This window comes from Palaemon carinicauda, chromosome 3 (genome assembly GCF_036898095.1).
Source record: "Palaemon carinicauda isolate YSFRI2023 chromosome 3, ASM3689809v2, whole genome shotgun sequence".
NCBI classification, from domain to species: Eukaryota; Metazoa; Arthropoda; class Malacostraca; order Decapoda; family Palaemonidae; genus Palaemon; species Palaemon carinicauda.
This window is the reverse complement of record NC_090727.1, coordinates 161904952-161932451: the sequence shown is the minus strand read 5'-3', so window position 1 is coordinate 161932451 and position 27500 is coordinate 161904952. Positions and strand designations below refer to the sequence as shown.

The following is a 27500-nucleotide window of genomic DNA, read 5'->3' as shown; positions in this document are numbered from 1 at the left end:
AAAATTAGAGATAAATCAGGTCTGGAACTAGGAAAGGTTTATAAAAATTGGTCTGGAACTAGGAAAGGTTTATAAAAATTAGAGATAAATCAGGTCTGGAACTAGGAAAGGTTTACAAAAATTAGAGATAAATCAGGTCAGGAACTAGGAGAGGTTTATAAAAATAAGATATAAATCAGGGCTGGAACTAGGAAAGGTTTATAAAAATAAGAGATAAATCAGGGCTGGAACTATGAAAGGTTTATAAAAAATAGAGATAAATCAGGTCAGGAACTAGGAAAGGTTTATAAAAATAGGAGATAAATCAGGGCTGGAACTAGGAAAGGTTTATAAAAAATAGAGATAAATCAGGTCTGGAACTAGGAAAGGTTTATAAAAATTGGTCTGGAACTAGGAAAGGTTTATAAAAATTGGTCTGGAACTAGGAAAGGTTTATAAAAAATAGAGATAAATCAGGTCTGGAACTAGGAAAGGTTTATAAAAATTGGTCTGGAACTAGGAAAGGTTTATAAAAATTAGAGATAAATCAGGTCGGGAACTAGGAAAGGTTTATAAAAAATAGAGATAAATCAGGTCTGGAACTAGGAAAGGTTTATAAAAATTGGTCTGGAACTAGGAAAGGTTTATAAAAATTGGTCTGGAACTAGGAAAGGTCTATAAAAATTAGAGATAAATCAGGTCGGGAACTAGGAAAGGTTTACAAAAATTAGAGATAAATCAGGTCAGGAACTAGGAAAGGTTTATAAAAATAAGAGATAAATCAGGGCTGGAACTAGGAAAGGTTTATAAAAAATAGAGATAAATCAGGTCTGGAACTAGGAAAGGTTTATAAAAATTGGTCTGGAACTAGGAAAGGTTTATAAAAATTGGTCTGGAACTAGGAAAGGTTTATAAAAAATAGAGATAAATCAGGTCTGGAACTAGGAAAGGTTTATAAAAATTGGTCTGGAACTAGGAAAGGTTTATAAAAATTAGAGATAAATCAGGTCGGGAACTAGGAAAGGTTTATAAAAAATAGAGATAAATCAGGTCTGGAACTAGGAAAGGTTTATAAAAATTGGTCTGGAACTAGGAAAGGTTTATAAAAATTAGAGATAAATCAGGTCTGGAACTAGGAAAGGTTTATAAAAATTGGTCTGGAACTAGGAAAGGTTTATAAAAATTAGAGATAAATCAGGTCTGGAACTAGGAAATGTTTATAAAAAATAGAGATAAATCAGGTCTGGAACTAGGAAAGGTTTATAAAAATTGATCTGGAACTAGGAAAGGTTTATAAAAATTGGTCTGGAACTAGGAAAGGTTTATAAAAATTAGAGATAAATCAGGTCGGGAACTAGGAAAGGTTTACAAAAATTAGAGATAAATCAGGTCAGGAACTAGGAAAGGTTTATAAAAATAAGAGATAAATCAGGGCTGGAACTAGGAAAGGTTTATAAAAATTAGAGATAATTCAGGTCTGGAACTGGGAAAGGTTTATAAAAAAAAATAGATATAAATCAGGACAAGGACAGAGGTACGATCATTTCAATGACGGCTTTTCGAGACTCGCGTACTTTTTACTTTGGTTTGACCTAAGAATCAGAAGTGATTCCCAGAATCAAAAGTGATTCTTTATTTATTGTAATTAGCTCTTCTAGGAGGACACTCCAAAATCAAACCATTGTTCTCTATTCTTGGGTAGTGCAATACCATGGTCTTCCACTGTCTTGGGTTAGAGTTTTCCTGCTTAAGGGTACAATAAGACACACTATTTTAATTGGTTCCTTATTTCTTTTCCTCATTAGGCTATTTTCCTTGTTGGAGCCTTTATGCTTGTAGCATCCTGCTTTTCCAATTAGGATTGTGACTTAGTAATTATAACAACAACAACAACAATAACAACAGCAATAACTACAACAACAACAACAACAATAATAATAATAATAATAATAATAATAATAATAATAATAATAATAATAATACTCAGATATTCAACCTACAGTAGACCTCTCCCGATCCTGCGAGTGAAGTTTATCCCTATTAAGTTCTAATTACAGGCGAAACTAACTGTAGGATAGCATAATGAGCTTTTAATTACATTTAGACCTTTGATATCAATGGCTCCGCTGAAAATCGAGATACATATTGAATTATCAATCAATAACTCATCATAGAATGCTACAGAAGAAGAAAATCTTAATGAGGTATGAGGTGATTAGGGGTACCACAGGAGTTAGAGAACTATCAGAAAAGAATCCAAGAAAGCAGACTGAGGTGGTATGGTCATGTCATGAGAAGAGATGAACAGTATATTGGGAGGAAAGTGATGGAAGTGGAGGTACAGGGAACGAGAAGGAGAGAGAGAGACCAAAGCGAAGGTGGATGGACTGTATCAAGGATGACCTTCGATCAAAGGGATTAACCGGTGATGAAGTGTGGGACAGAAGTAGATGGAGAAAGCTGGCCAGAAACATCGACCCCACATAAAAGTGGGAAAAGAGGCAGACAAAGAAGAGGAGGAGGTCATAAGTACCGTGAAAATGTTAGATGATAATTAGTAGTTTCTTTACTTTTCGTTTGATACCAAGAAGACGAAGAAAGATTCTTGGTTCAATATTCATGTTTCAGTTGGAAAAAATTATGCAAAATGCTATACGTTACCAAATTCGTTCCAATTATTATTATTATTATTATTATTATTATTATTATCTAAGATACATAACTAGCTGGAAAAATAGGATGATATAAGCCCTATGGTTCCAACACGGAAAAATAGCCTAGTGAGGAAAGGAAGCAAGGAAATATTTCAAGATCCGTAACAGCGTTAGGATAGATCTGTCATATATAAACTATGAAGAGAGATTTTTTCAGTCTGTTCAACATTATATTCGACCTATGATGTGACTTGTGAAGTACTTTTGTCAGTCTGTTCAACATAAAAATATTCGACCTATGATTTAACTTTTGAAGTACTTTTGTCAGTCTATTCAACATAAAAATATCCGACCCATGATTTAATTTATGAAGTACTTTTGTCAGTCTGTTCAACATACAATTAGCCGCTGCAAGACTGAACTTAAGTCAGCCTGTGCAACATGAAAAACATTCGCTGCAATATTGAACTTCTGAAGTTCCACCGATTCAACACTGACCTCACAGAGACTATTGCATTGTGGGATGACGTAATCGAATTAGTTTAGGAAAAAGACAACCTTTCTGGAGACAGATTGTCTGAACGAATTACTATTCCAAACCTTCGATCACAAAAAGACCTAAGAAATATCGTTTCTATTTTTCCAACTTGGAAGTCCGAGACCGGATGGACAGACAAGATTTTTTTCCGGTCGGTGATTACCGGCCAAATCTCCTGGAAATTTGGAAGGCTTCGCACGTGTAGACGATTTTCCCGCCATTGGGTTTGGTTGGTTCTTGGAAACTCCCACGAGTCTCCTGAGTACATAATTTTCTAGACTCATTTTCCTTGAGTCGAAAAATAGATATTTGGACGCTTATATGTCTGTATTGTCGATCCTTGGTACGTTGTCCTCTCCCTTGTCTTTGCAGCTCATGAACGGACTCAAAACATCTAAATGATGACTTTACATTTTCAAGAACACGCTTAAACAAACGGATATGTTACTTCAAAGACACTTTTTAATTTATTTTCAGGATAAAAATAACTGGTAAATCAGGGATGTGAAATTTTTAAAGGCTCAAGCATTACTGAAAAAGGCTGACGTAGTGCGAGACTGCTATAGTTGGATGTTTTAGGGGAAATATAAAATCTAAAGATTTGTCTGTGTCTTCAAAATGGTCTTACCCAGATCTGCAATGACAGCATCACACAAGATTGAGACTGGAGAAAGAATAGTGGGTGATTTGTGGAGAGTAGAATCATCTACATATAGATGGGGGGGGGGAGAGTAGAATCATCTGCATATAGGTGGGAGGAGAGTAGAATCATCTGCATAAGGATGGGGGGAGAGAAGAATCATCTGCATATGGATGGGGGGGGGAGAGTAGAATCATCTGCATATGGATGGGGTGCGAGTAGAATCATCTGCATATGGATGGGGTGAGAGTAGAATCATCTGCATATGGAGGGTGGGGGAGAGAAGAATCATCTGCACATGGATTGTAGGGGAGCATAGAATCATCTGCATATGGATGGGGGAAGAGTAGAATTATCTGCATATGGATGAGGGGAGAGTAGAATCATCTGTATATGGATGGGGGGAGAGTAGAATCATCTGCATATGAATAAGGGAGAGTAGAATCATCTGCATAAGGATGGGGGGGGGAGAGTAGAATCATCTGCATATGGATGGGGGGAGAGTAGAATCATCTGCATATGGATAGTGGTGAATCCATCAGATGACAAAACCGGCGTGAAATGAGACTACAATATGTAAAATGCTATATTTCTTTCTAATAAGTTTAAAATGCTATATTTCTTTCTAATAAGTTATTGGAATGAACCAATTTCTTTGCCCATGACCGATTGACAGTATGATTTTAATCTTTAATATTTGTCCGGAGCATGGAAGCTCTTAGCTTCTCGACCCCAACCCACAATGAAGCTAACAGCAGAGATTTTAGCTAATCAGACTTTAAGCCAATTACTGTTAATACCTCTAAAGATCAATAGATGGCATAAGCATGATCAGTTCAGGATCAGAAATGATCAGATGTTAGTGGAGGAAGAAAGTAAATTGCTTGTCTAAGAGAGGCCATACTGATAAAGGAGGATAATAGAATCCAGAAATTGATCGTCCCCTGGAAGACATTGTGATGATCAGAGAGGAGGAGGATAGATTCCAGGGTTAGGAGATGGGGAGGGGATAGTTTCAAAGACTTTGGCTACGATGGAACAAGGAGTAATGACTTAATTGGTAAGAGGATTTGGGTAATTACCCACTTCTGAAGATTTGGGTAATTACCCGCTTCTGAAGATTTGGGTATTTACCCACCTCTGAAGATTTGGATAATCACCCGCTTCTGAGGACTTGGGTAATTATCCACTTCTGAAGATTTGGATAACCACCCACTTCTGAAGATTTGGATAATCACCTGCTTCTAAGGATTTGGGTAATTACCCACTTCTGAAGATTTGGATAATCACCTGCTTCTAAGGATTTGGGTAATTACCCACTTCTGAAGATTTGGATAATCACCTGCTTCTAAGGATTTGGGTAATTACCCACTTCTGAAGATTTGGATAATCACCTGCTTCTAAGGATTTGGGTAATTACCCACTTCTGAAGATTTGGATAATCACCCGCTTCTGAGGACTTGGGTAATTATCCACTTCTGAAGATTTGGATAACCACCCACTTCTGAAGATTTGGATAATCACCTGCTTCTAAGGATTTGGGTAATTACCCACTTCTGAAGATTTGGATAATCACCCGCTTCTGAGGATTTGGGTAATTACCCACTTCTGAAGATTTGGCTAATTATCCATTTTTGAAGATTTGGGTAATTATCCACTTCTGAAGATTTGGGTAATTATCCACTTCTGAAGATTTGGGTAATTATCCACTTCTGAGGATTTGGGTAATTACCCACTTCTGAAGATTTGGGTATTTGCCCACTTTTGAAAAGGCTTTCATGAAGTCTTTCATCTTTCTAGCATGTAAACAAATGAATTAATTTTATAATTATTATTATTACTTGCCAAGCCACAAACCCAGTTGGAAAAGCATGATGCTATAAGCCCAGGGGCCCCAACAAGGAAAATAGCCCAGTGAGGAAAGGAAAAAAGGAAAAATTAAATATTTTAAGAACAGTAACAACACTAGAATAAATATTTCCTATATAAAGTATAGATAACTTTAATAAAAACAAGAAGAGGAGAAATTAGATAGAAATAGCGTGCCCGAGTGTACCCTCAAACAAGAGAACTCTAACCCAAGACAATGGAAGACAATGGTACAGAGGCTATGGCACTACCCAAGACTAGAGACAATGGTTTGATTCTGGAGTGCCCATCTCCTAGAAGAGCTGCTTACCATAGCTAAAGAGTCTTCTACCCTTACCAAGAGGAAAGTAAAATAATATGAGTATAATATCGCTATTAATAGTTTTGTTTTTATGGAAAGACTTCATCTCGTTTTTTTTTCTCATTAATATCATTCTAATTTTTATGGTTTGTTATTTATTCTTTAATATTTACTTGTTTTTTCGATACGAACCTTATTTGTTTGAGTAATAATAATAATAATAATAATAATAATAATAATAATAACACCATGTGTTACATTCTTTTAGTTACTGTGGGGCCTATCAACAACAAATCTTTGCAATTTATTACTTAAAAATTTAATTGTGATGTTAATAAAAGATCCTCCTAATCCCATCAGTTCAAGTTTGGAAACAAAGGCCTCAGAGTCAGAGACACCACTAAAATCAAGGCCAATCATACCAACTTCCTGGCCACAATCAAGGAATTTCTGTATAGCATCGTAAATTGTAAGAAAGGCTCACATGCTCCAGGACGTTTGCGAAAGCCTAATCGCAAACTAAGGAACAGATTATTGCATCAGCAATCTTATCTAGAAGTTTTGCTGAAGACTTTCAAACAATTTAGATAACATTGAAGTTATATAAATTGGGCAGTAATTAGCAGGTTTAGAGCTACCACAAACACTTTTAAATAATTGAGTAACTATTTCCCAGCAAGAACAGAAGCAAACGCAACTTTGCTTTTCGTTTAGTATTAGATTTAAAAAATATGGATTATTTACTTCAGTTTTAATATCATTTTGTACGAAAAGAGAACGTGAAATATGCAGGGGGGGGGGGGCTTTGGGAGATTTCGAGGGGGCCCAAAGAAGTTAGAATCCTCGGTGTTCTGTCATGGGTTTGTAACGAACGTGTTTCATACACGCTGTACACTGCAACGGTTTTGATGTTTTATCTTATCACTTGCTCTCCCCTGCAATGTTACTTATATTAATGATGGCCATGCTTAGCCATATACATTCAAGCCTCTAGGAAAACAAACATTCTCTCTCTCTCTCTCTCTCTCTCTCTCTCTCTCTCTCTCTCTCTCTCTCTCTCTCTCTCTCTCTCTCTCTCTCTCATCCAAAATACAAAGAAAATATTAAACAACCCAAGAATATCATGAAGCTTCGATACTCAACACTCAGTAAAGAGACCAGATATTATTGTTACAATACTAGTTCATGCTCTTCCATGTTTGAATTTTTGTGACGTTCTTGCACGCACATCGCTGTATATAACCTCAATGACTGTTTAATAAAGTTCAGTTGCATTTACCCCGCCTCCCAGTTATCATCTAACTGGCGCCTCTGCACAGGTTGAACAATACATTGTGCAGATACATATTCATTTGCTAAAGGATCATTTCTCTTTCATTCCAGATTATAGGATGATGGTCGGGGGACCACAAGGGTTATTCATAGTAGCTCTGGTCCTTTCACGAACCTTTGCTCTACCTCAGCCTCCCCTGTCGACTGAAGGTAAGTAATCATTATAATTCTTAGGTGTTTCATGAGGGCTTTTATGTTTTCATTCTCTATTATTATCATTATTATTATCATTATTATTATAATTCTTTGGTGTTTCATGAGGGCTTTTATGTTTTCATTCTCTATTATTATTATTATTATTATCATTATTATTATAATTCTTTGGTGTTTCATGAGGGCTTTTATGTTTTCATTCTCTATTATTATTATTATTATCATTATTATTATAATTCTTTGGTGTTTCATGAGGGTTTTTATGTTTTTATTCCCTATTATTATTATTATTATTATTATTATTATTATTAATTGCTAAACAGCAACCCTAGTTGGAAAAGCAGAATGCTATAAAGCTCAGGAGCTCCAACGGGGAAAATAGCCCAGTGAGGAAAGGAAACAAAGAAAAATAAAATATTTTGAGAACAGTAACAACATTAAAACAATTATCTCCTATATAAACTATAAAAAATTATCAAAACAAAAGGAAGAGAAATAAGATAGAATAGTGTGCCGGAGTGTACCCTCAAGCAAGAGAACCAAGTCTTCACATTTTTGAGACGTAAGTACATCACCTTTAATAAACTGTAAGCATATATTTATTCACAACATGAAAACAGAAACGTGGTTATGGTGGGAAAAAATCTCAAAATAATTCTGTTAATTTTAAATTAGAATTGAAGATAGAATAATTGATCTGTTGTCGTAGCCCACAAAAAATTTACATTTGAATACACCCGGTAGCTGATGACAGCATTCAATGAATAATCAAATGCCACCCAGGGATGCAAATTATGGTGTATTTTTCACAAATATGACTGATTAGAAATTAAGAATATTTTATATATATATATATATATATATATATATATATATATATATATATATATATTAATTATATATATATACATTTATATATATGTACAGTATATATATGCATATATATATATATATATATATATATATATACATATATATATATATATATATATTTGTATAAATGTATATATATAAATCATAAATAAACATAAATACATATATATATATATATATATATATATATATATATATATATGTATATATATATATATATATATATGTGTGTGTGTGTGTGTGTGTGTGTGTGTGCGTGTACTTATTGAAGCCAATAGCCTTAGTGGCGTCAACGTGTTTCCTATGGGAATCCTCATATGTCCTCAGCTTTTTCAAGTCTTCAGGCGTAAGCCTTTAGTTTACTAACCGATGATTATTCCTTTTCTTCATACTTCATTCGACAAAAATATGTCTTTATCAATTGATTACTGGTTTACATAAGTTTACAATTAATGGACTTCCACAAATATCTATTTTAGTGTTGTTACTGTTTTTAAAAATATTCATTTTTCCTTGTTTCCTTTCCTCACTGGGCTACTTTCTCCCTTGAGGCCCCTGAGCTTGCAGCATTCTGCTGTACCAACTAGGGTTGTAGTTTAGCAAGTAATAATAATAATAATAATAATAATAATAATAATAATAATAGTAATAAAGATAATAATAATAATAATAATAATAATAATAATAATAATAATAATAATAATAATAATAATAATAATAATAATAACTGGTACAAAACCAGTGTCTTCCTTAAAGAAAATTAGGAAAAGCTATATGATACAATAAGAGAGAAAGATATTTCTTTTTTTTTAAATATTCAAGCAAAAATTCTCTAAAGAATCTTTATAAGCGATGTTATAAATGTCTCCCGACGACATCCGAGAGACCAAGTTCAGGAAACCCTTGCGTTAAATGGCTTGGAAATGATCATATTTCTTTTGGAAGAGAGAGATGCTAACACCTTACGAATCATGTTCTTTTTCTTTTATTATTTACATTTCCATTTTTCCTAAAACTTACCTAATTTATTTACTTATTTATTTTTTCATTTATTTTTTTTACCACCACTTTACCTGTCTTTTAATGTGTTAAAATTTGGTATATTTTTGTTTATCGAAAGATATTTCGTAATATCTTATTTCATTTTTTCATGATCATCATTATCATCATCTATTAATCATCATCATCATCATCATTATCATTATCCTTAATAATAATAATAATATTATTATTATTATTTTTATTATTACTATTATTATTACTAGCTAAACTACAACCGCAGTTGGAAAAGCAAGATGCTATAAGCCCTATAGGAGCACCATCCGGGAAAAAGAAAATAATGAGATACAATAGTGGGCCAGAGTGTATCCTCAAGCAAGAGAATTCTACCCCAAGACAGCGGAAGATCATGATAAAGAGGCTACGGCTTACCCCAGAGACAGAGCTCCAATTCCTCGCCCGCTTAGCTGAAAATTCAACACAGTGGAATAGAAGAAAAATATCCTCATCTCCTCCTACGCCTAATGATGAAAAGGGCCTCGGTTATATTTCGTCAGTCGTCTCTATCTTGAGCTTTTAATTCAATACCTCTCCATTCATCATCATCTACTTCACGCTAAGTAGTCCTCAGCTATGTAGGCCTAGGTCTTCCAACTCTTCTGTTGCCTTGTGGAGCCCAATTAAACGTTTGGCAAAATATTCTGTCTTTTTTTTCCTTATTAGAAAAAAATATCTAAAAAAAAATTTAAGTGACTAGAGCAAAGACAGTAGGCTACATTGCTTTTCTAACTGGTTTCCTATACCAGTAATGACCTAAAATCATATGAGAACTTCTCTGTTGCTTGGAAATTCCTTCTTGTTGACAAATTTCCTTTTGTCCCTAGCAGTGAATTTCCCCCCTAGATAGACAGGTCATCACCGAGTCTCCCTCCCCATTTCATCCCTATCAATCAAGCTGAAGGACAAAGCGTTCGTTTACATATCCCGAATTGTTACCGGACACTTTGGAATGATCCACTGACATGTTCATTACCAATGTATTCATTCTCTCTCTCTCTCTCTCTCTCTCTCTCTCTCTCTCTCTCTCTCTCTCTCTCTCTCTCTCTCTCTCTCTCTCTCTCATTGTAAACTTTTGCCAGTAATTTGTGTGCATACTTTTATAATATATATACATATATATATATATATATATATATATATATATATATATATATATATATATATATATATATAGATAGATAGATAGATATACACATGTATGTGTGTGTTTGTCTGTATATCTGAATATATATACAGTAAATACATATATATATATATATATATATATATATATATATATATACATATATATATATATATTTACATATAGTGTATATATATACATATACATGTACAGTATATATTTATATATAGTATATGTATATGCAAGTATACATACGTCCGCATTCATATATATATATATATATATATATATATATATATATATATATATATATACATATATGTATATGCATATATATATACATATATATGCATAAATATATATATAAATATATATACATACAAATATTTATACATTTTATTTATATATATACATATATATATATATATATATATGTGTGTGTGTGTGTGTGCACATACATGTTACGCTTACGTCATCACTTTAAAATAACCTCCCTTGGACCAAAATTCAAAATTATGCTGATGTCAGCGAAAATGCAAATGAACCGGTTGATAGTATGTTTTGAATCTGGATTTAAGATCCACATCTATTTCGACATTTTTTCTTATTTACGGATGCAATAGCTTAGACTAAAGATGAACAAAAAATATTTGGAATCTTTGGAAAGCTTCTGAACAAATTCACTGAACGATCGTATTTTATGTTGTTAAACTATTACATAAAATATATATATATATATATATATATATATATATATATGTATACATATATATATATATATATATATATATATATATATATATATATATATTTTTTTTTTTTTTTTAAATGAAAGATGTATGTATCTATATACCTAGATGCATATATTATTATTATTGTTGTTGTTAATGATAATAAAACTATCAAAATAACTTTTACAAATAAAAATTATTATTATCATTATTATTATTATTATTATCATTATTATTATTATTATTATTATTATTATTATTATTATTATTATTATTAATTAATTAATTAATAAATTAAATTATTAAAATTATTATTATTATTATTATTATTATTATTATTATTATTATTATTATTATTTATTAATTAATAAATCAAATTAATATTATTATTAAATTGGTTATTACTAGAATTATTATTATCATTACAATTATTATTATCATTACAATTATTATTATCATTAAAATTATTAATGTTATATATAATGTGTACGAATATGCATGTATCCTATTTGCTGCGTGTGGCATTTACCACAAGTAGAATGTCTGGTATATGTAATGTAAGTATAAGGCTAAAGAAGCCTATGTAATAAGAAGAGAGGAGATGAAACCAATCAAGATTGATTGATTGATTGATTTAAAATTCACTGGCATCCTGACATCGAAGGTCATTGACGCTATCATTCACTTCAAGTAAAGAAAAAATATTCAATTAAACCCATAAAAGCAGAGATGTCCTTAAAAAATTTAAACAGCTTTTAGAAGATCTGCTTCAGAAATACATCTAACTAGAAAAGCACTATGAGAATGTAGACCTCCGCTACGTAGTATATTTCTAGGTTAGAGTTGTTTTGGTTGACTTTTTGCTCTACCTTGACTTGACCTTTGACCTAGGACTTTCAAAATGTAATCACTTCCACGCCTCAACATGACAATTAATCCCTGAAAGTTTCACTACCCTGTGAGTAGAATTGTTGGCCAGGAAGTTGTTCAAAAATAAAGAAACAGACAAACAGGGGCAAAAACATAACTTCCTCCAAACTTCGTTGGCGGAGGTAAACATACCGCTAACATAGTACTACACATCATGTTCAAGAATTTTAGCAAAGATGAACCTGCCATCCTCACGATTAAATAGTTCAGCTGCAAGGCAGCATTTTCCAGTTATTAGTAGTGGGCCTAGCCTTTTGGTAAAAAGCAAGACTGCATGACAGTAGCTGTCCTTTTAGTCGCCTTCTACAACACGCTGCGATGTACGATGGTGGTATCCTTAAGCCGTGTCCTCACGATCGAGCATGACCGACGGGCAAACAGAGATACCAGACCACAATATTAGTAAGAATGAGGTTCAATGACGGCAGAAGCGGGAAAACCACAGACAGGGATCTGGCATCATACAGTGTTGCCAGATCCCTGCCTTTAGTTTTCCCGCTTCTGACGTCATCAACCCTCATTTTCACTAACTATTGTGGCCTGGTATCACTGTTTGCCCGTCGGGCATGCTCGATCGTGTGAACAGGGTTTTACAACCCTACCGCAGGGCATTATAACCTAACATCGTTATGCAGTGCATAACGATGTATGTGTGTGTTTGTCTGTATATCTGAATATATATACAGTAAATACATATATATATATATATATATATATATATATATATATATTTACATATAGTGTATATATATACATATACATGTACAGTATATATTTATATATAGTATATGTATATGCAAGTATACATACGTCCGCATTCATATATATATATATATATATATATATATATATATATATATATATATACATATACATATATGTATATGCATATATATATACATATATATGCATAAATATATATATAAATATATATACATACAAATATTTATACATTTTATTTATATATATACATATATATATATATATATGTGTGTGTGTGTGCACATACATGTTACGCTTACGTCATCACTTTAAAATAACCTCCCTTGGACCAAAATTCAAAATTATGCTGATGTCAGCGAAAATGCAAATGAACCGGTTGATAGTATGTTTTGAATCTGGATTTAAGATCCACATCTATTTCGACATTTTTTCTTATTTACGGATGCAATAGCTTAGACTAAAGATGAACAAAAAATATTTGGAATCTTTGGAAAGCTTCTGAACAAATTCACTGAACGATCGTATTTTATGTTGTTAAACTATTACATATAATATATATATATATATATATATATATATATATGTATACATATATATATATATATATATATATATATATGTATATATATTTTTTTTTTTTTTTTTTTAAATGAAAGATGTATGTATCTATATACCTAGATGCATATATTATTATTATTGTTGTTGTTAATGATAATAAAACTATCAAAATAACTTTTACAAATAAAAATTATTATTATCATTATTATTATTATTATTATCATTATTATTATTATTATTATTATTATTATTATTATTATTAATTAATTAATTAATAAATTAAATTATTAAAATTATTATTATTATTATTATTATTATTATTTATTAATTAATAAATCAAATTAATATTATTATTAAATTGGTTATTACTAGAATTATTATTATCATTACAATTATTATTATCATTACAATTATTATTATCATTAAAATTATTAATGTTATATATAATGTGTACGAATATGCATGTATCCTATTTGCTGCGTGTGGCATTTACCACAAGTAGAATGTCTGGTATATGTAATGTAAGTATAAGGCTAAAGAAGCCTATGTAATAAGAAGAGAGGAGATGAAACCAATCAAGATTGATTGATTGATTGATTTAAAATTCACTGGCATCCTGACATCGAAGGTCATTGACGCTATCATTCACTTCAAGTAAAGAAAAAATATTCAATTAAACCCATAAAAGCAGAGATGTCCTTAAAAAATTTAAACAGCTTTTAGAAGATCTGCTTCAGAAATACATCTAACTAGAAAAGCACTATGAGAATGTAGACCTCCGCTACGTAGTATATTTCTAGGTTAGAGTTGTTTTGGTTGACTTTTTGCTCTACCTTGACTTGACCTTTGACCTAGGACTTTCAAAATGTAATCACTTCCACGCCTCAACATGACAATTAATCCCTGAAAGTTTCACTACCCTGTGAGTAGAATTGTTGGCCAGGAAGTTGTTCAAAAATAAAGAAACAGACAAACAGGGGCAAAAACATAACTTCCTCCAAACTTCGTTGGCGGAGGTAAACATACCGCTAACATAGTACTACACATCATGTTCAAGAATTTTAGCAAAGATGAACCTGCCATCCTCACGATTAAATAGTTCAGCTGCAAGGCAGCATTTTCCAGTTATTAGTAGTGGGCCTAGCCTTTTGGTAAAAAGCAAGACTGCATGACAGTAGCTGTCCTTTTAGTCGCCTTCTACAACACGCTGCGATGTACGATGGTGGTATCCTTAAGCCGTGTCCTCACGATCGAGCATGACCGACGGGCAAACAGAGATACCAGACCACAATATTAGTAAGAATGAGGTTCAATGACGGCAGAAGCGGGAAAACCACAGACAGGGATCTGGCATCATACAGTGTTGCCAGATCCCTGCCTTTAGTTTTCCCGCTTCTGACGTCATCAACCCTCATTTTCACTAACTATTGTGGCCTGGTATCACTGTTTGCCCGTCGGGCATGCTCGATCGTGTGAACAGGGTTTTACAACCCTACCGCAGGGCATTATAACCTAACATCGTTATGCAGTGCATAACAGTTTCCATCCGGTTTGACTGTTAGACTCCATAGATTCTTTGACAGATTATATCAAAATTCATTAAACAGAAAAATTATTATTACAGAAATTTGTCGCTCACGCAAAGCAGAATAATAAATCTAAAAAAACTGGTATGAATATCCATTTTTTAGCATAGTTGGAAGAGAGAGAGAGAGAGAGAGAGAGAGAGAGAGAGAGAGAGAGAGAGAGAGAGAGAGAGAGAGAGAGAGAGAGAGAGAGAGAGTGTGTCCACTATCTAAATCATTTGAATAAAAAGGAAATAAATTTGAGATGCAATGAATTGAAAACATCGAGACACTTACATGCTGACTACGGGGGGAGAGAGAGAGAGAGAGAGAGAGAGAGAGAGAGAGAGAGAGAGATAAGCATAACAAAGGAAATATTGGGAGAACAAGATTTATATATTGGCATTTATTCATTCAACGTCTCCCAAAATCCTCCTGCTGCCATTATATTGTCTTTACTGTTCTTGAAATATTTTACATTGTTCATTACTTCTCTTGTAGTTTATTTACTTATTTCCTTTCCTCACTGAGCTATTTTCCCGGTTGGAACCCTTGGGTTTATTGCATCCTGCCTTTCCAACTAGGGTTGGAGCTTAGAAAGTAATAATAATAATAATAATAATAATAATAATAATAATAATGATGATGATGATGATGATGATAATATATTTTCCCTGTTGGAACCCTTGAGTTTATTGCATCCTGCCTTTCCAACTAAGGTTGGAGCTTCGAAAGTAATAATAATAATAATAATAATAATAATAATAATAATAATAATAATAATAATTATAATTATAATGATGATGATGATGATGATGATGATAATATTAATAATATATTTTCCCTGTTGGAACCCTTGAGTTTATTGCATCCTGCCTTTCCAACTAAGGTTGGAGCTTCGAAAGTAATAATAATAATAATAATAATAATAATAATAATAATAATAATAATAATAATAATTATAATTATAATGATGATGATGATGATGATGATAATATTAATAATATATTTTCCCTGTTGGAACCCTTGAGTTTATTGCATCCAGCCTTTCCAACTAAGGTTTAAAGTAATAATAATAATAATAATAATAATAATAATAATAATAATAATCATAATAATGATGATGCTAATATTAATAATAAAAACAATGATAATAATAACAACAACAACAACAACAACAACAACAACAACTACAACAACAACAATAATAATAATAATAATAATAATAATAATAATCATAATGTGAATTCAACCATCTATAATAATCCCCGCTCCTCTTGCCTTCGAAAGTATTAAATAGCACCGCCTCCGTCCCTCTGTTACAAACGACGAGCGCCCTTGTCTCCGTAAATATGGCATCGTGTTTTGGTAACTCCTGCGACGTCCTCGAAGGAGAAAAGCCTCATGATAATTGGAGGGAGAATCTCATTAAAAGTGACAGCACACAAGATGGCACTTTGCCACGGCTTTGGTAATCAACGTCGGCCCACGCAAAAGCTATTTTCGAGGTCCGCCGATCAACATACAGACGAGGTTCGCACTTCTCGAGTCCTTCCGTAACAATATATATATATTATATATATATATATATATATATATATATATATATGTGTGTGTGTGTGTGTGTGTGTGTGTGTATATATGTATATATACATACATACATACATACATATATATATATATATATGTGTATATATATATATATATACTGTATATATGCATTTACACACATTATATACAGTATATATATATATATATATATATATATATATATATAAATATATTTCTTTCCAGTCACGCTCAGCAGCATTGCCAGACTTATAACTACTCATTTTTTTTCCAGGTCTCTCGGGTAACGGGGAAAGAGAATAGCCATACTCTGGTGGGAATTGGTACACATAAAGAAAAGGGGGCCGGGACTTATAACCAACCACTCGGTTTCTCACCGTCTCTCGGGTAGAGGGAGAAGAAATAGTCATACCCTGATGAGAGGGGGTAGCCCGAGAGGAATGGGGCACAGGATAAGAAGGGTTGAATCTGTGTGTGTCCGTGTGTGCATATCTATCTAAATATTTAGTCGTTATTTTTGGCGGATCGCGTACACTAGTTGTGTAAAGGCTGTCCTTTGCTATTTTAGATTATTTGGATCTATGGAATTAGGAACTTACGGCTTGACGTTTGGGACAAGGGAGGTCATTCAGTGTTGGTGGGAAAAAGGATGAAAACTCTGAAGTTAAAAGAGGATTAAAAGTTAAAAGTTAAACTGAAGTTAAAATAAGATGGAGGAAAAGTAGAGGGAACAGAAGTAAGAAAGACATTTTACTTTCCATAATCTTACTTTGTTTACCAAAAGCTCTTTTAATTTTGATCGCATGTCCTGGGGAAACACTTACTGCCTGTCCTAAGTTCATATACATATAGAGAGAATGTGATGGGTGTTGAGGGTCTTGGTGAAGTTGCAAATGAAAATGGGGCACACTTTATAAGTTTTTGTTTCACAAACAATCTCGCTATTGGAGATTCTTCTTCCAGCAAAGGACATTCACAAATATGCGTGGACTTCATCACGTGGTAATTGCAAAAATCAGATAGATCACATAAAGGTTTAAAGGTTTAAAGGCCGCTCATGGATGGCAGAGGGAAGGGACAGGACAATGCCATAGAGACTGACCATATTACATATGATCAGCGCCCAAGCTCCCTCTCCACCCAAGCTAGGACCAAGGAGGGCCAAGCAATGGCTGCTAATGACTCAGCAGATAGACCTATAAGCTGCCCCAGACCCCCCAACCTTAGCTCACAAGAATGGTGAGGTTGCAGCGACCAAAGGAGCTAACAAGTTTGAGTGGGACTCGAACCCTAGACTGGCAATCACCAGGCAAGGACGCTACAACAATTAATAAAGAGAGAATGAGGAAGCTCAGAAATGTAAGAAGCTATAAAGCTGCAGATATTGGTAGTGATCACCAGCTCATTGACACATTAAAATTAAAACTTAAAGCACCCAACAGAAATGTACATAGAATGGCCAGGTTTGATACAACTAAGCTTCTAGAAGATGAGCACAGGGAATCAACTGAAAGGAATCGATTCACCATCTTAGAACTATAAATGCTTAAAGAGTAAAATTCTCCTTTTTACTAAAATTCCCGTGAGGCTGACAACTGAATTCGATGTCATAATGTAAGTGGCAAAGCACATCATTTGTTTAATTGCTAGCTTATATATATATATATGTATATATATATATATATATATATATATATATATATATTACTATGTATATGAGAGTAAGCAATATATCCACCTGCACCCACTGGTGTCCGTTATGAATGCAGGGACATCCATTGTCTTAATTTCTGTATGCAATATGAAAGCCTTGGTAAACACTTTATTTCTCAATTCCTGCCTACATGTTGTTGCATTGTGACGCCACACATACAAACAATTTACTCTGTATGTATGTATGTATGTATGTATGTAAGAGAGCACTTAGTTAACACTTTGATTCCCAATTCCTACCTACATGTTATTGTCTTGTGACGTCACAAATCCAAACAATTTACTCTGTATGTATGTATGTATGTATGTATGCATGTATGTATGTATGTATGTATGTAAGAGAGCCCTTAGTTAACATTTTGTTTCCCAAATTCCTCCCTACATGTTGTTGTCTTGTGACGTCACACATGTATACATGTATGTATATTTTAAACAGACATTTCCAGAGAACTATTATTCCTAGAATGGTTTCCTTCATCTTGCGCCCCCCCCCCCCCCTCTCCTTACAGAATCAATATATAATCTTTATAGGAAATGCGAGCAATGGAATATCTTCATTAATTAACAGAGTTACATTATTACTGCATTCAAAAGAATGGGTGAAAAACTAAAGGTTTAAAGGCCAATCATGAATGGCAGAGGCAAGTGACAGGGACATTGCCCTGTCAAGCAGGACAATGCCCTAGAGACTGATCATATATACATATGATCAGTGCCCAAGCCCCCTCTCCACCCAAGCTAGGCTCAAGGAGTGCCAGTCAATGGCTGCTGATGACACAGCAGATAGACCTATAGGCTCCCCCAACCTCTCATCCATAACTCATAAGGATGGTGAGGTTCCAGCGACCAAAGGAACTAACGAGTCTGAGCGGGACTCGAACCGCAGTCTGGCGTTCAACAATCAGGGACGTTACCGCTTCGGTCACCACAACCCTATTCTGAAGATAGTTTCCCGGAGGACAGCTGAAAGATAGGTATTCTTTTATTCTTATTTTCCGTGGAAGAATAATATATAGAGGAATTCGAACCAAAAACTTTTGTCTAACCAAAAAAAAAATCGGAAAATTGAAGGGAATGAAAAAAAAGTTTAAAAAAAAAGAACACGAAGAAGATGTACTTGTATGTGATCACTCCATTAATATTTTATTGTCTTTATTATCGGAGGAAGAATAAAGAAGAAGAAAATATAGAGAGGACTTTGAATCAAAATCTTTCGTCTAGATGGAAAACAAAAAATTGGAGAATAGAAGGGAATGAAAAAAACATGAAGAAAATATACTTGTATATGATTACTCCATTTATTTTTTATTGTTTTTATTTTCGGAGGAAGATTAAAATATGGAGGACTTTGAACCAAAAACCTGTCTATATAAGAAAAAAAATCGGAGAATTCAAGAGAATGAAAAAAGTAAAAAAATAAAACGAACATGAAGAAAATGTACTTGTATATGATTACTCCATTTATTTTTTATTGTCTTTGTTTTCGGAGAAAGAATGAAATATGGAGAGGACTTTGAACCGAAAAAGTTTGTCTAGACGAAAAAAAAAATCTGAGAATCGAAGGGAATGAAAGTTTTTTTTTTTTTTCCTTCAAAATCTCTTCTTTGATACTTTTCGTTAGAAATTTATTAATTATGGTCTTAAGAAATATCTAAACTGCATCAATATATTCACGGACATATTACGTAATGATGATGCTTTTATATATAGAAATCTTCTTTATTCTATCAATGATAAAAGCCACATAAATAACATAAGAGTTTAATAATACATATCTTGCATATCGTGTATATCTTAAAAGAGGTTATCAGGAAATAATATTGCGTATATTTTCTACCACTGGAAAAAATTGCTTAAATGAATTTTAAATGTTAAAATGGCTTCAAACATATTAAGAATTATATTAACACCCATATTAAGCGGATAAGCATCTTAATAAGATTATTACAATATTAGCAGATATTTGCAAGCAAAGAAGCATTAATATTTTGCGAACATCATGTAAACAGTCAACACGAAACTTGGGAAATATATTTGAGATACTACGACTAAAGGAATTTCTGGCTTCTTTGGTTACGACTCATTTTTCCTTTACCTATACATACACAAAATAGTTTGGCCTATTCTCACCTTTCATTGTCTTTATACATCTGACAACACTGATGTTACCAAAAAAATTCTTCTTCGCTCGAAGGGTTAACTACAACAACGTAATTGTTCAGTGGCTACTTTCCACTTGGTAAGGATAGAAGAGGCTCTTTAGCTTAGGTAAGAAGCTTTCTTAGAAGAAGGACACTCCTAAATCAAACCATTGTTCTCTAGTCTTGGGTAGTGCCATAGCCTCTGTATCATGGTTTTCCACTATGTTGGTTTAGAGTTCTCTTGCATGAGGATACACTCGGCCGTGCTATTCTATCTTGTTTCTCTTAAGTTTATATAGTTTATTTATGAAAGATCCAACTTATTGATGTTGCTATTCTTAAAATATTTTATTTTGATTGTTCATTACTCTTTTTGCAGTTAATTTATTTCCTTGTTTCCTTTCCTCACTGGGCTATTTTTTCCTGTTGGACCCCTTGGGCTTATAGCATCCTGCTTTTTCCAACTAGGGTTGTATCTTACCTAATAATAATAATAATAATAATAATAATAATAATAATAATAATAATACGACAACGTAGGATTAAAAATATATAGAAGGTAAATCAACATTTATTGTAACGAGAACAAGTTATCAATATTATTAGTAAATATTCTAAGGAATATTTATTAGAGCAAGGGCTGAAGGAAAATGTTCTAAGGAGTATAATCCACTGGTGTATTCTAAAATCAGCAAATATTACGCAGATAGAAGGACTGCTGACTGTGACTGAACGTGGCACTGATTCCGACTGAGTCCTACAGACCTGCACAGTGCCAAGGGAAGTGTATGGTATACCCTATGGGAGCTAAAGGCAGACGAAATGCTGGTAGGGGGATGGAGGGGAGCTGGAGGGATAAGAAGAGAAATGGTGGGGGGTGGGGGGAGGGGGGTGAAGCCATGGAAAGGTTCCCAGGTCCATGGAAAGGTTTCCAGGTATTAAGGGATATCCTTATCTAAGCTGCAAGATTAATAATCATAAATCATTGAAATGAATATAAAAACCATAAAGATGGAAAGATAATTTAATATCTTTTATGATTTGAAAGAATGTGATGTATTTCTACAATAACGAAATTGATATAAAGAGGTAGATATACAATAAAGGCTATTGGCATCTCTCTCTCTCTCTCTCTCTCTCTCTCTCTCTCTCTCTCTCTCTCTCTCTCTCGCTCGCGACGATGGCTCGCAATACATTTATTCCCCCAAAAACGGATGAGCTTAAGATAACATCTCTCGAAGTATTTCAACAAGCTCTAGTGCTTTCCCCGCTCCTCCTTCCTTCTAAAACAGAGTCCTCTAAAACAGAGTCCTCTAGAACAGAGCCCTCTAAAACAGAGCAAACAACGTAAATGAATTAAAGGCCGAGGGAGGCAAGAGGAATGAAATGGAAGAAGTCGGGGATTCACAACAAAGACAACACGAATTGTAAACAAAGATGCTGTGACTCGATGGACGACAAGTGTCCGTAAGGGAAGAAGAAGAAGAAGAAGAAGGAAAAAAAAGGGGTTCGGGAGGTGTCTTGGCAGAGAGCCATCTTGAGAGAGAGAGAGAGAGAGAGAGAGAGAGAGAGAAATGTGAGCGTGGATGACAAAATAGTTTAGTTAGAAGGATTGAATATACAAGGAGATAAGAGAGAGAGAGAGAGAGAGAGAGAGAGAGAGAGAGAGAGAGAGAAACGCCAAAATATGATTATCTGTGGTAAGAGTGGCTAAATGAGTTAAAAGGTGAGAGGGATAAGCCAAAATGTTATTGTAGAGAGAGAGAGAGAGAGAGAGAGAGAGAGAGAGAGAGAGAGAGAGGCGAACCATATATTTCAACGTTCAGAAATGGGATCTTCTGTGATAAGATTGCAGATTGCAAAGAAGAAGAAATTTATTTTATATTTCAATTATTATTATTATTATTATTATTATTATCACTTGCTCAGCTACACCCCTAGTTGGAAAAACAGGATGCTATAAGCCCAGCGGCTCCAAATGGGAAAATAGCCCAGTGAGGAAAGGATACAAGGAAAAATAAATTATTTTAAGAACAGTAATAACATTAAAATAAATATTTTCTATATAGACTATAAAAACTTTAACAAAACAGGAGAAAGAGAAAATAAGATAGAATAGTATGCCCGAGTGTACTCTCAAGCAAGAGAACTCTAACCCAAGACAGTGGAAAACCATGGTACAGAGGCTATGGCACTACCCAAGACTATGTGACAAAGTAAGGATTAAGATACAAGACCACATTCTGGGGCCTCTTAACGAGCCAAGAAGACTTCTCAGGTTATGGGAGTGCTCTTGGTTTAGGCATGCTCTCCGCACTCCTCAAGAGAGATTAGTTCACCAAGCATTTAACTGGGCTCCACCATGTAAGAGAAGAGTTGGAAGACCTAGGCCCACATGGATGAGGACTATGAAGCGTTAAGCAGTGGATGAATGGATAAATACTGAATTAAAAGCTCAAGATAGAGAAGACTGGCGAAATCTAACAGAGGCACTTTGCGTCAATTGGCGTAGGAGAAGATGATGATAATAACAAACATTCGGGTCAGAGTTCACGAAATCACCCATTATAACTCTGGATTCTTCGTTAATGTAGATGGAGATGGCTCAGATCAGATCTTAAAGACGTACAACACAACTGTTCTTCTAAATGAACAGTGTGAAGTGATTAAACACCCAGAATATAACACTTAGTCCAAAACATTAGTAGCAACCCTTGTATTTTATAAAGCTGTAACTCAGCCACTAAACTTGGTTTTACAATCGTGAATCTTTGAATTTCAATTGGTGAAGATTGTACCGCACGTGTTTCACAAGTTTGTGTACACTGTAACGGTTGTGTGTGTGTGTGCCCGTGCGCGCTTGTGAGTATTGTAGTTATCGCTCTCCCTTCGCACTGATAACTTGCTTCTGCCTGCATCTGCTTGTATCAATCTGTCTGGCGCTGTCTGTTGAAATAAAGTTAGTCACAATTACGTAGTTTCTCAGTTACCACCTAACTGGTGCATCCGGCTATTGTCACTCCTAACCTGTGCAGAGCTTCACATTAGCCATATCCAAGATCTAAAATCATATTAAAAAAAAAAAAAAAAAAAAAAAAAAAAAAAAAAAAAAAAAAAAAACATCTGAATCTCTGCTACGCAACCTTGTACATGCCTTATCCAGACAAATTTTCCTTATATATATATATATATATATATATATATATATATATATATATATATATATATATATGTATACACACATATCACAAACAACTCCTAAGAAAGTAGTTCTCGGTAAGTATGTTAGGAAAAATACAAATTACTTAAAATTTGTGATATGTGTGTGTATATATATATATATATATATATATCAAATAAGCCATATATATTTTTGATATATTAATGTCTGGATTCTCTTAACGACCTCGGGATCAGAGCCCCAGGCGAAATCACACAAAGACAAGAGCTTGGCTCCGGCCGGGAATCGAACCCTGGTCGGCAAGCTTATATAGACAGTGACTAACCCACTTGGCCACGAAGAAAGATAAAAGTCAATGACAATTCTACTGTACTTATACCTGTCGAATTCAGGTATTTTGTACTTAGAATTGAAATCAACCCATCTTCACCATCGTAGCTAATTGGTAGTTTGTTACTTGGCATTCAATTAATGATAAATTTTGCACATTTTTACGTGTTTTTCATATTCAAATAAGCCATATATATTTTTGATATATTAATGTCTGGATTCTCTTAACGACCTCGGGATCAGAGCCCCAGGCGAAATCACACAAAGACAAGAGCTTGGCTCCGGCCGGGAATCGAACCCTGGTCGGCAAGCTTATATAGACAGTGACTAACCCACTTGTCCACGAAGAAAGATAAAAGTCAATGACAATTCTACTGTACTTATACCTGTCGAATTCAGGTATTTTGTACTTAGAATTGAAATCAACCCATCTTCACCATCGTAGCTAATTGGTAGTTTGTTACTTGGCATTCAATTAATGATAAATTTTGCACATTTTTACGTGTTTTTCATATTCAAATAAGCCATATATATTTTTGGTATATTAATGTCTGGATTCTCTTAACGACCTCGGGATCAGAGCCCCAGGCGAAATCACACAAAGACAAGAGCTTGGCTCCGGCCGGGAATCGAACCCTGGCCGGGACGATGGCACGGCGGGATCCATCATGGATGGAGCCGCTGGGACGGAGGTCCGTCATGGGTGTGTCAGCGGCCACCTCCAATGCTTGGATGGGGCTAGCCGGGACGATGGAGCGGCTGGCTCCATCATGGGTGGAGCCACCGGGACGGAGGTATCCGTCATGGGTCTACCCCCTCCCGGGGAATCTGTAGGGTGTGAGAACCCTGGTATACCAGCGGTTGACCATGAAGCCTGAATGGAGCTGTCGTGGTACCGGGTATGGATGACATGTTGCTGGGTCGAACCAGCGGCTGCCTCCGCTGGATAGATGGAGCTCCTGCGGGGATCTATGAAGCTGGGGGCTTCCCCATGTTGTCTGGTTGGTTCCTTCATTCAGGGCCGTCTATCGAAGAACCGGAGGCTGGGACAATGCTGCCAGTCCGAAGGGGACTCTCTCTGCTGGGCGGGAGAAGTCGGAACCTTCGCGGACTTATGCCTGTCGACCGAGACCTTGTGCGAAGACTTCCGTCGATAATCTGGTCTGCTCGGGGAGACGTACCGCGAGGATGGCGAAGGAGCTCTAGGGAGCCAGCCAGTGAGGTCCCCTGCTGTACGGGGGAATTCAACCGTCGTGGCTTCGGTTCGTCCATCCTGTGTTGCCATCTGATGAGCCCTATCACCCTCCTGTACGTCTAGTCCTCCGCTGCCGCACCAACCACGTTGTCGTCGTCGTCCTCCGTCTGGTGGCCTGCTTCTCTAGGCAGAATTCCACCGACGGATACCTCCGTGTAAGGTTCTGGATGAAGGACGGGCATTGCCGTGGCGGCGAGGGCCTCCGTCCTATAGGCAGAGTCCTCCGTTAGGACGGGCATTGCCGTGGCGGCGAGGGCCTCCGTCCTATAAGCGGAGTCCTCTGTTAGGACGGGCATTGCCGTGGCGGCGAGGGCCTCCGTCCTATAGGCGGACTCCTCCGTTAGGACGGGCATTCCCGTGGTGACGAGGGCCTCCGTCCTATAAGCGGAGTCCTCCGTTGCCATGCCTTCCGTGTCGCCGTCCGCGTCCTCCGTCCGGGGTTGATGAGCTGTACCGACGGGCGCCTCCACACTAGGATGTGGTCTGAGGATGGGCACTGCCGTGGAGGCGAGAGCTTCCATCCTCCGTTTGTCTTTCTTCGAGGGGGATGAGGCTTCCGTGGGCTTGCCCGACGGAGGAAGCCGTCCCTGTCGATCATTCGCATGAGCTGACTCGACGAGGCTGCCCGTCCGAAAAGGCAACTCCCTCCACTGGTCGGGTTGAGTCGTCTGTTTCGCGGTCTTACGCCTGTCCGATGAGGACCTTGGGTCCTTCTGAGGGTCAATCTGTGGCTGGCTGAGGCCCTTCTAGGAGGACTGTCTCTGTTACGCCAACCCGCAGTGCCCGGGAGAGTAGTGCAGTCCACGAGCTTACTGCTGGGAATGAGGAGCCATTGCTCCTTGGGTGAGCTGCTCCTCCTGAGTTTCTTCCTCGGGGACCTTGATGGCCTCCTTCCATGTCGCGACCTGGAACAGGACCTGGAATGAGAACGTCTTCTCCTGGACCCACCGACTGTGAGTCTTCCTTCTCTGGGGCGCCTTCAGCTGCGGAGGTACCTGAAAAACATGCCCATGATGCGGGCGAAGAGACAGGGACATTTTTATTCCACATGGGATCATCAGACGAGACGTGACCCGCGAGCACAAGGGCACCGTCTCTAGGACCCCCACTAACCTCACCTTCAAGCCCACCACTTGCCTGGAAAGAAGCTGCTACCCCACTATCATGAAGAACAGACTCCTGGGGAGGAGCCTCTGGCTTCTTCCCCGCAACGTACTTGCCTTGTCCCCTACTCTGGGTAGGGGAAGGTGGTAGGGAAACTCTAACCGACGTTCCTCCTGGAGACGTCAAGGGCGAAGAGGTGCTAGCCTTCTTGGGCGACCTCTTGGAAGACTTCCTCTTCTTGGTACCGAAGTATACCCACTGCACCTCACTCCACGAATCGCACTCCGGACACGTGTCCGACGGGGAACACGCTCTGTCCCTGCACGACATGCACAAGGAATGCAGCAAAAAAGGATAAAAAGGACAAGGTTAACACGTGAGAACGTGGGAACACAAAGGGAAAGCACAGGAATACCAGATGGGAGTCACGCGGGACACATAGGAGTCGGGGACATAAAGAGTCGCACTGAGATAAGGAGAGCATCGAGATGATATCGCGACACGACCAGAGAACTTACTGAGGACCGAGACCCAAGCTAGCAGGCTGCCTGACATGGGCCTAGCCTCAGGGCACGTATCCTACCACCTGAGGTTAGACCTCACAGAAAACTGAAGTAGGGTAAACTACACAAAACTCTGGTCGGATGAGAGGAGATTCCAGGTAACTCCTAAGAAAGTAGTTCGAGGTAAGTTTCCGTGTTGGAACAAATAAATATATATATATATATATATATATATATATATATATATATATATATATATATATATATATACTGTATACCAATTCATATTATTTACGGCGGTCCAACTTTCAAATTGGATCGAACCTATTCTCGAAACAGGTAAGTGATTTTTTGTTCATCATCATCTCTTCCTACGATTTGACGGAAAGGGCCTAGGTTAGATATCGCTAGTCGTCTGTATCTTGAACATTTAATTCAATACTTCTCCATTCACTATCTCCTACTTCGCGCTTCATAGCCCTCAGCCATGTAGTCCTAGGTCTTCCAACTTTTCTAGTGGCTTGTGGAGACCAGCTATACATATATATATATATATATATATATATATATATATATATATATATATATATATATATACATATATATATATACAGTATATATATATGTATATATATATATATATATATATATATATATGATAGCTTAACATCAGTCA

The 27500-nt window shown here is 35.8% G+C and overlaps 2 protein-coding genes across 2 annotated transcripts in view; one reads left to right on the top strand and one right to left on the bottom strand.

Moving 5' to 3' along the window:
- Positions 1 to 27500, bottom strand: part of LOC137638746 (uncharacterized) — a 494402-nt gene that overhangs the window by 290191 nt on the left and 176711 nt on the right. The gene's annotated exons all lie outside the window — the stretch shown is intronic.
- LOC137637980 (uncharacterized) overlaps positions 1 to 27500 on the top strand; it is a 168851-nt gene that overhangs the window by 65363 nt on the left and 75988 nt on the right. The window contains exon 2 of the mRNA XM_068370080.1: positions 7365 to 7463. Within this exon, the coding sequence (XP_068226181.1) occupies positions 7373 to 7463 (91 nt within the window). The 5' untranslated portion in view covers positions 7365 to 7372. The remainder of the gene's footprint in view (positions 1 to 7364; positions 7464 to 27500) is intronic.